This window comes from Drosophila suzukii, chromosome 3, assembly GCF_043229965.1.
Source record: "Drosophila suzukii chromosome 3, CBGP_Dsuzu_IsoJpt1.0, whole genome shotgun sequence".
NCBI lineage: Eukaryota > Metazoa > Arthropoda > Insecta > Diptera > Drosophilidae > Drosophila > Drosophila suzukii.
The window spans coordinates 74,611,361-74,621,509 of record NC_092082.1 but is presented as its reverse complement, the minus strand read 5'-3'; the positions used below and the strand labels follow the sequence as shown (position 1 = coordinate 74,621,509).

At 41.0% G+C, this 10,149-nt stretch overlaps 2 protein-coding genes across 2 annotated transcripts; one reads left to right on the top strand and one right to left on the bottom strand.

The window, feature by feature from the left end:
* Positions 1-4,999: 4,999 nt before the first annotated feature.
* On the bottom strand, positions 5,000-7,232 carry tHMG2 (testis-enriched HMG-box-containing protein 2). The gene is made up of 3 exons (XM_017088829.4): positions 7,083-7,232; positions 5,277-7,029; positions 5,000-5,218 (listed from the first exon to the last, which is right to left on the bottom strand). Exon 2 carries the CDS (start codon positions 7,020-7,022, stop codon positions 6,633-6,635), a length of 390 nt encoding a protein of 129 aa, XP_016944318.3. The 5' UTR covers positions 7,023-7,029; positions 7,083-7,232; the 3' UTR covers positions 5,000-5,218; positions 5,277-6,632.
* Positions 7,233-7,734: 502 nt separating this feature from the next.
* On the top strand, positions 7,735-10,084 carry CCT1 (chaperonin containing TCP1 subunit 1). Its single transcript, XM_065865781.2, has 4 exons — positions 7,735-7,897; positions 8,139-8,292; positions 8,348-9,238; positions 9,302-10,084. The coding sequence occupies exons 1-4, from the start codon at positions 7,825-7,827 to the stop codon at positions 9,855-9,857; spliced, it is 1,674 nt and encodes a 557-aa protein (XP_065721853.1). The 5' UTR covers positions 7,735-7,824; the 3' UTR covers positions 9,858-10,084.
* Positions 10,085-10,149: the final 65 nt, after the last annotated feature.

The window sequence follows — 10,149 nt, the reverse complement described above, 5'->3', positions numbered from 1 at the left end:
CAGGAGCCGAGTCCCCATCACGAAAACGATGGTGGATCCGAGCGACTGCGGCGTCGTCATCGTCGGTTCCATGGTTCCATCGGTTGTTGGTGGAAAGTAAGCTGAATTAGAAATATGAACAAGAAAGAATGCCACGGTCGAGTGACCCGACTATTGGATTCCTTAAAGTCCCCAGGGTATTTTTAAATCTCCACATACTTCGTTGGATTTGTTCATAACCAGACTTGTTTACTATATTTAGAAATTTTATGTTAATTATTATGTATTATCTGGGGAACTATAAAAGCTTTGCTGAAAAATATAAATATATCAAGAACATGACTTTAAGATAAGCTTTTCAGTTTTTCCCTAGCACTTACTTGGAAGAACTTCCATCTAAAAGTACAAAATGCGTTATAATATTCAAGAATTCAATACGGGTATTTTCGTATAAAGGAAGTAATTAAAATATCAGCTGGGGTCTAAAAGGTATTTATTTTGGAACTATGTTTATATATTGTTTTATCATTTTTGTAAGAGTAACTATAAAATCTTTAAAGAAAAATATTTTATATTATATTTAATTTCCTTGTACTTTAAAGATTATTCTTTCAATATTTGTCAGAAATATATTATAATATCCAAGAATCCAATACACCCTTTAAGCCAAAATAGCAGCTGAGCCTAAAACTAACTTTGAATAGATATTATTTGAATATTTTTGTATATATTTTCAGATAAACTTCTTTTAAGAAACATATTCTATATTTAGCTTAATTTTAATTTTCCTTGTACATATTTTAAACAGAACATTTTCAGTATTTGTCAGTAATATATTATAATTTCCAGGAATCCAATACACCCTAGAATACAAAGGTACTTGTGTATAAAAGAAGTAACCAAAATAGCAGCCGGGGCAGCGGAGTCGACTCCGACTCCGTCTCGAATAAATCGCTAGTAGATTATTCGTGCTGGCACCCAGTTGCTCCTGCCACAACATGTTCCCTGCCTGGCAGGCTTCTTTCTTTCTTCTACCAAACTTTTTGTCGAGGGCCCGCGCCTGTGTGTATGCTACGAAAAATTGACAGCCACAACGCAAAGAGGACAATTTTCTCAGACTCGCCTGGAGTTTTGGAGTCGCCTTTGGATAAGTAATTTTCGCTGTTGCTATTTAATTTATGACTCGTGTTCCCGTCCTGTTTCGTTATTTGCCTTTTATTAATTTGTTTATTTGTTTATCTGTGCATCGCTCACAGCATTGGCGAGCTGCTCACTTTCTCCGCCAAAGCCGTGCCAGGCCACCGGGCATTGCTATTCCTGGCCAGCTTTTTATGTACTTTTAATACACTCACATAACCCGGAGCGGGCTTAAGCGCAGATAGACAGCTTCTTGCAACCCATACATGTGGCAGGCGGTGTCTGTTGGCTTGGTTTGGTGTTCCACTGTTGCTTCGCTTCGTTTCCGGCGGCGGGAGAAAGTTTTCTTGGACGCCTTTATCTCAGGCGTAGGCGAAGCCGTCGACATTTCAGCTTTCTCCGCCGAACCCGCCGTCTCCGCCCCTGTTGCATGCACAGCGGGCAGGGTCATAAACATCTTCTCCTTGGACAGTGATGAGCGGTGTCTACGTGGCTGTACCTAGTTCGATGTTTTGGTACCTTACAGATCTCAGAAATCAGTACCCAAAAGATTGTACTGTTAAGATTGGCCTTGAAAAATGGGATTTACCTTCTAGAACCTTATTTGTTTGATTTGAATCCGAATCAAAACATATTTGTTGTACTCTTATCGCTCGAAAACGGATGACTCACTAAATTTGCTTTTCGGGAATAGAATAAATTATATACTATATTTGTGCTTATCTCATGTTTTTGAAACTGTGCAAAATATTCTTTCAACTTCCCTACAAATACTTTTTACCAAGTACCTGGAATTCTTGTCCTTATCATCCCTCGCTGTAAAGCTCCTTTATCCCTCACTGCTTTTATTATACTCTTCGGTCTCGGGGGTATTATGGGGATGCCAATTCAGAAGAGGTGGATTAATTAGAGCCCTAAAATTGTGAATCTAGATAAGCCATCATTCGAGGTAAGTAGTTTAGGTAAATACAACCTTTTGTTTTACTGCCTCTCCAAAAGAAGAGTATCACAACTTTGTGCTGCCATATCTGTGAAGTACTCCGATTTTACTTTTAATGAACTTTAGTTTATATACAGACTCCCTTTCCAGTTACCCAGTGCACTCAGGCATTTTAGTGGCCATCCAATGGGAACTTAAGCTTTACGAACGGGTATTCCACAGTATAATATATATATTCGCCGGCGCTTGTTGCTCACTTGAGGCATAACGCTCATACGCCGTGTTGCACACGTCGCATAAAGATGATGGCATATTTTTTGGTTTAGTGCGAGCCACTTAATAGACCACAAAACGCAGCCAGAGCCTCGTAAAGCACACATACACAGGCGCAGATATATGTATGTACAACCAGCAAATGGCCACAAATGACACGTTTGGTGTTAAATGGAGGTCGTCCAGCACGCATACTGAGTCCCCATCGTACGTGTGTGTGAGTGTTGAGGCAGGCCTGCGTGTGTGTGTGTGTCGCAGTTACAGCTAAATTGTTTGTACAACATGCATGTAGAACAAGCATAAATCCCAGCCACATCCACAGCTACAGCCACACGGCGAGACAAACTGAGCCCAACCGACTGGCAATTAAAGCCGCTGAGCTCCAGCCCGCGCACACATGTGCGATGGCATAATACACACACACACACACACACACAAACGCACACAAAGGTACAGGTGAGCCCCATTGTGATGGCCACCGAACACTGGGCCTTTGTTTCACTTGTATTGTACACACCATCGCTTAATCGTATTAACCATTGCGACAATAAATCAATCGGAATTGTTTGCTCACAGTCGGACTTAATGGCCGTTGCTTGTACGGTCAAGCCTCGATAAATCAAACACTAGGATAAAAAATACCTAAGTACTAAAGAAAAAATGGTCAATACAGAAAAATAGGGTATTACAAATAAAAGTATTTTTTATTACAAAATAAAAAGGATAAAAAATGCCTAGGTACTAAAGAAAAATGGTCAATACAGAAGAAAGGGTATTACAAATTATAATGTATCCGGGTTGTATATAGTAACATTTTACATATTTCGCTGTTAAATATATTTCATATTTTCTTTTAAAACAATACTAATTGAAAGTATAGGTACTTATCACAATATTAATTAACAAATCTTCAATATACCTATACTAATATACCATCTTTGGCTTGCCAAAGTTGACTAACGTTCTTAATTTCAAATATTTAGAAATAAAATATAAAAATCCATTAGTCAGTACAGAAAATATTATCTTAAGATGTTAAATTTGGTATTTTTATTGGGAATTATATACCATTAAATCTTTAGAAGTGTTGCAATTTGTTGGTAATACTGAAATGTTTAGGAGTACGTAAGTAGATGGTTTCTAAGCAGAACATGGGGTCTGTTAATTAGAATAAGTCCATGGTTACTGTACACTATTTTTGTGCGATCGTGGCTCTTCCGACTTCGTAGAATTCAAGTTAACCGAAGGCGTTATCTGCGCTTGTTTGTAGAAGTGGTTGTGTAGAAGTCGGTTGGGTGTGCGTGTGTGAGTGCGCTGCTGCTAATGAGCTGTAACCAAAGGCAACAGAAGCGACCACAAGTCCCGAGCGCCGAGTCAGGCCAACAATACATTTACGGCAAATTGAATTCAACAATAACTACACACGGAAAGCCCGCCGGCCGTCAATCACTCTCACCCACAACCACACACACACACACACACACTGGGGAGGAGGAAGAAAGGTGAAAGTGGGAGGAGGTGGGGGTGGTATGCCGGGCAATGTGTCGTGAGCTGTCGCCATTGTGACTTTTATTGCAGGAGGCATTGCTGTTTTTTCCACTGCAATTATCAGCTGTAGGTGTACCCATTGCCAATACACCAAAGTCCTGCCAAACAATGGTTTGCAATAAAATAGGACATCTAAACAACAATAAAAAAGTCAATTTCCAAAGCTTAAGTGTTATTAATAATTTATTAAGAAGTTATAAGAAAAAAAAAAGGTATATGAGTTTATTATATGAGTTTAATATCCTTTTTTTTAATAATCTTAATAAAATGTGCATATGATTTGATACTACTATAGCGCCCTAAATTGTTAAGACACTTAGTCTTGGTTCCACAAAAGTCTTGGTTGCCAACAGCAGAAGCCAGCAAGAGAGATAGAAAAAAGTACCAGGAGCTGGCAGCTTTAATTGCATGGAGCTGGAAAAACCAGCCAGAACAAAAACATTGCACGATGTGCCGGCAAAGAGAACAAAAAGCCAAATTAGCTTTTGGCTAAAACAGCAGAAGGGAGAAAAGGTGAAAGACAAAGTGAAAGCAAGCAAAAGCAAAGATTTCTTTGCGCACTTGTTGGGATAGAACAAGTTTCTACGGTGCTGGATGAAAATTTCAAATCATTATTAAAATTGCTGATAATAATACAAAATTGAAAGAGTTTAAATTAAAAATTAAAAACAAGTTTTGTCACATAAAAACAGAACATTATTTCGAGTAAATATTCTTTATCAAGGTTGATTGGATTGGCGCTATCAATAAGCGAGACCCAGCAGCCTGTCAGCAGAAATCGAATTCTAGGAAATGATTGCGAATGAAGTGACAGCTCTTAAAAAAAACCCTGAAATATTTTGTTAGTCTATAAAATCTCTGATTATACCGTACAGAGAATCCAAAGAATTCTGTTTTTCTAAATAAATGGTAATGTTGGAATATTACATAAAACTGTGCAAAAAGTTCGTCTCTTTTAGTACCCATCTGGAAAAACCCAAGAATATATGTTCTTAAATTATTGCTTTGACCTTTTGCCTATGTGCCGAATGCTGTTAAGAGCAATAAATAAATGTTTTTTCGAAGCCAGACAATTCCGTTGATAAGTACTGTTGATTAATGGCATTAAAACGCATTCACCACTTGATGATACATACACACTAATGTATTTATTAAATTATGCAAACATATTTTTCAAATTATTGGAAATAACATTTTCTCTGATACTCGATATTATTGACTGTATATGAATATTGGATTTATTGTGTATTGTATTTCAGCTCAACAAGGGAACCCCCGGCAATCTCAACATTATCTTCTGTCGCTTTGTTGTGATCATCTGTATTGTCTTCATAGAAAAATCTATAAATATATTTTTTTAGTGTTCCAGTACATGAAATTTGAAATAAATTATAAATACCTACAAGAGTGATGGCACCAACATACAAAATCAGATCGGATCAGATCAGTTTAATCTTATTTATATTATCAAGGAATACACGTATACGCTCTACTGCTTCGTTTTTGCTTTCGATTTCTTTATCTTTTAGCAAAATCAGATCGTTTAATTCTCCGATGCGAATCTCTTTGTTTATAAGCAGTTCATTTTGCCTTAGGATTACATTGCTTTTTAGATTTATGTCCTCTTCTTTCGTTTCGATAACTTCTTTAGCAATTTCCCACTCACTGTTCAAGTTCTGCAGTTGTTCACTTAGATCAGTGATTTGGTTATTTAGCTGAGCTTTTTTGTCCATGCTTTCATTAATTTGTTGATTTAATAATATGTTTTTGCTAGCAATTTCATCTTGAGCTATATTTAACTGATTCTTTAAGTCTCTAATATTTTCATTTAATGCATTTACGCTTTCATCATTATTTTTTAGTAGTTTACTGATTTTTTCATCTTGCACACGTATGATGTCTTTTTTCACCTTGATTTGAACATCAGCCACTGCTAGCTCACTTTTTAAAAGTTTAATATCCTTTTTTAAATCAGTTATGGTCCCATCCAGGTTATCGTTTCTGTCGGCCTTTCGTTTAAACTCCTCAAAGTGGTCGATCATGGGCTGGAGAAGCTGGTGAAAATCCTTATGTGGGGCTGCATCGATGAGACTTAGTTTGGCCGATAGCAAAACCGACAAAATTAAATATAAAGTGATCGACTTCATATTTTTAAGACTTCGGGAAACCCAAAAACAAACGTATCAAATAAAATGAACCTGCTCTGCACATTCAGTTCGACTGAATGAAGAACTATAGGGCATATATGACCGTATTTATTCTTAAAAAAACGACACATTTTAACATAGAAAGCACTCCCGAAAAATGGATTCTGTTATCACATGTTTAATAGCCTATTTAAACGGTGCCGCATCATTGAACAATTTGACATTAAATACTGTAAATTCTTAAAAAATTTGTGTTTTCTTTTTTCTATTGCTATCCTTTGATCAACTTATGGTATTTTGAATAATTTTTTACAAATATCAATTTTGTGCAGTTTAAGATTTTGGAAACCTTTTTCCACCTATTATTTAACTTTTTAAAGGTGATGTTTTAATCAAAAAGAGGATGCATACTGTGAGAAGTTTAGCATGTAACAATAGCAATTAATTAATCCAACAGTGCTGTAAAAAATTATAAATAAATCAACACCGTACACTTAGAGTCAAAAACTAAGTTTAATTCTTTTGCAAGAACTTCTCTGAAACTTTACATTTGGAAGCGAGACGGACCAAGACAGAAATTTAGAAGAGTATCAAAGCCAGGACGACCTCTAATCAGAGCACTGCAAGTTTAAGTAACAATCCCTGCAGATCGGAGAAAACGATTTATCCTTGCTGTCGTACACAAAGAGAGTGTCCCGTTTTGAGGAGTCTGGGAATCGAGAGGGCGAAGGAGCAGGAACGCCATGCATCTCCAGTTCCACCTGAAACTTCCACTGCTCCACCTCCTCCTTATATTTTGCCATTGCCACGGAGGCAGACTCCTGCCATACGGACTTATCCTCAGCCGCCATGTTGCGCCATAACTCACCGCCCTTGACAGACACTTCCGGGACCTTAAGCTCGGGGTGCTCAGATTTGATGATCTCACGCCCGGAAGAATTCAACCACAACAGGAAGGCAGATACGGGTCTTTTGGGTCGAGCTGCACGGGATGACATTGTTTATCTAAACATGGTTAAACATTAGGAAAGGTAAAAACTAGAATGATCGGATCTTACACAACAATTTTAACTCTAAAAAATTATTTATACAAAATATTGGAAAACTTGATTTTGACTTTGAATCGTTGAGATCTAGAAGTGGAATGATAAAATTCTATAGTCGACAAGACTACGGAAACGAAATCAACTTCCCAGCCTACTACGTTACTACCAAAGAACAGAGTACCCAAAAGGGGTATTTTTACATTAAGAACATTTCATTAGAATTAGAAATAGTTTTGGTGGGTCCCCATTTTTGGAACCATATTTTACAAAGTCAATTCTCTAATAAATCAAGAGCGACGGATCCAATTCATAAAACAAATAAGTTAGAATACAAGTTACCACCTAAATTTAAATATACGTTACAACCAGGGCTGCTAAGAGAAACTTCTAAAGACCGAACGACGGTTATCGATAACCATCGATATCTTAAGGGTGGCTTTAAATGTCGGCAACGTTGAAAAAAACTTTATGATTAATTGAACATTAGACCGCTTGGTTAATAACTAAGTTCGAAAAAAATATGTTTAGAGCTCATTTAAATGACTGGATAGTGAAATAAAAGCAAAAAGAATATTTACGTAGATTCAAAAATTGCACGTAAAGTGACCGTTTGGAATATTTAAAAAAGAATGCATGCATGTTTCTTTAAGCTGAACGCGGTCCCACTAAAGTGAGTCAGGCGGTTTAACGTGCGGTTTTCAGCGTATTTGATTTATCTCGTTTTTTATTAAAAGTTGCCGAAACCCAGAAGAAAATGTCGACCTTGGCCTCTCCTTTGTCCATTGCTGGCACCCGCCAGTCCGGCGCATCGGTGCGCACACAGAACGGTGAGAATCCCGGGTTTTGTCAACATCTGCGGTGCGTCTGCCGGCGGAGCACGTTTCTTACTCATCGGGTGGTCATGCTCTGCATGGAGAATGTTCCGGAAGAAAATCGGGGGAGAGTGGTTCTATTAGAGTTTAATCGGTTTTCTTAAAACACCTTAAACTTGGGAACATACAAGCCCTAATAGACGACCCCCTTTCAGTTTGAGGTTATGACTGCAACTGCGATTCCATGTCCTTTCAGTTATGGCTGCTCTGTCCATATCGAACATCGTGAAGAGCTCTCTGGGACCCGTGGGTCTGGACAAGATGCTGGTGGACGACATCGGCGATGTCACAGTGACCAACGATGGAGCCACCATTCTGCGACTGCTGGAGGTGGAGCACCCGGCTGCCAAGTGAGTTGTTGGGCAGGAAAACCTCTTAAGCACATACTAATTTAATAATGTTAAGGGTTCTGGTTGAGCTGGCTCAGCTGCAGGACGAGGAGGTCGGCGATGGCACCACCTCTGTGGTCATCCTGGCCGCCGAGCTGCTGAAGAACGCCGATGAACTGGTCAAGCAGAAGATCCACCCCACCTCCATCATCTCGGGATACCGCATTGCCTGCAAAGAGGCCTGCAAGTACATCTCGGAGCACCTGACCGCCCCCGTGGATGAGCTAGGTCGCGATACCCTGGTCAACATTGCCAAGACCTCGATGAGCTCCAAAATCATTGGCGCCGACGCCGAATTCTTCTCCGCCATGGTTGTGGACGCCGCCCAGTCGGTGAAGATCACAGATCCCCGTGGACAGACAGCTTACTCGATCAAGGCCATCAATGTCCTGAAGGCCCATGGCAAGTCTGCCAGGGAATCCGTGCTGATTCCTGGGTATGCCCTGAACTGCACCATTGCCTCCCAGCAGATGCCCAAGAAGATTGTGAACGCCAAGATCGCCTGCCTGGACTTCTCGCTGCAGAAGACCAAGATGAAGATGGGCGTCCAGGTGCTGATCAACGACCCCGACAAGCTGGAGGCCATCCGTGCCCGCGAACTGGACATCACCAAGGAGCGCATCAACATGATCCTGGGCACCGGTGTCAATGTGGTTCTCGTCAGCGGCGGAGTCGATGATCTGTGCATGAAGTACTTCGTTGAGGCTGGAGCCATGGCTGTGCGACGTGTGAAGAAGAGTGATCTGAAGATCATTGCCAAGGCCACTGGCGCCGCCTTCCTTACCTCGCTGACCAACATGGACGGCGAGGAGAGCTTCGATGCCTCCATGGTGGGCGAGGCCGCCGAGGTTGCTCAGGAGCGCATCTGCGACGATGAGCTTATTCTCATCAAGGGCACAAAGGCGCGGTAAGTACAGACATTAGCCTGCCAATAAAGGGTTTCAATTACTACATTAACATCCTATCTCAGTGCTGCTGCTTCCATTATCCTGCGTGGCCCCAACGACTTCTACTGTGATGAGATGGAGCGCTCCGTCCACGACGCCCTGTGCGTGGTTAAGCGTGTGCTGGAGAGCAAGAAGGTGGTGGCCGGCGGCGGCTGCGTGGAAGCCGCCCTGTCCATCTACCTGGAGAACTTCGCTACCTCGCTGGCCTCCCGCGAACAGTTGGCCATCGCCGAGTTCGCCAAGTCGCTTTTGGTCATTCCCAAGACTTTGTCCGTGAACGCGGCCAAGGATGCCACGGATCTGGTAGCCAAGCTGCGCTCCTACCACAACTCCAGCCAGACGAAACCCGAGCGCTCGGACCTTAAGTGGACTGGCCTGGATCTGATCGAGGGTGTGGTCAGGGACAACAAGAAGGCTGGTGTGCTAGAGCCGGCCATGTCCAAGATCAAGTCGCTGAAGTTCGCCACGGAGGCTGCCATCACCATTTTGCGCATTGACGACATGATCAAGCTGAACCCGGAGGACAAGAGCGGCAAGAGCTACGCCGATGCCTGCGCCGCCGGCGAGCTGGACGGTTAGACATTCTCCTCTGCGAGCGAAGCACATTTCTTCTACTTTGTTTAGGCATTTAATTTTAATCAAATCACTCACTTTCAATTGTCGCCCCATTTGATTGTAACAACAATTTAATTGTGTTGCCCGACGCGATCTGTATTAACACCGCACATCCTTAATCCTTTCTCATTCACGCTTCAATGTATAATAAATTGAACTTCAGAATACGCTGAGGCGCAAACTAAACTGGAGGAATTTGGTTTGTTATTTCGGGAGAGTGATCTAGTGCAGAGCAGAGCAGGCAGAGAGCGAGCCG

Coding starts and splice junctions, on each gene's coding strand:
- tHMG2 (XM_017088829.4), bottom strand. CDS start 7,022: ATGTCATCCCGTGCAGCTCGACCCAAAAGACCCGTATCTGCCTTCCTG.
- CCT1 (XM_065865781.2), top strand. CDS start 7,825: ATGTCGACCTTGGCCTCTCCTTTGTCCATTGCTGGCACCCGCCAGTCC. Junction 7,898..8,138: donor ATCGGTGCGCACACAGAACG/GTGAGAATCCCG, acceptor ATGTCCTTTCAG/TTATGGCTGCTCTGTCCATA. Junction 8,293..8,347: donor GTGGAGCACCCGGCTGCCAA/GTGAGTTGTTGG, acceptor AATAATGTTAAG/GGTTCTGGTTGAGCTGGCTC.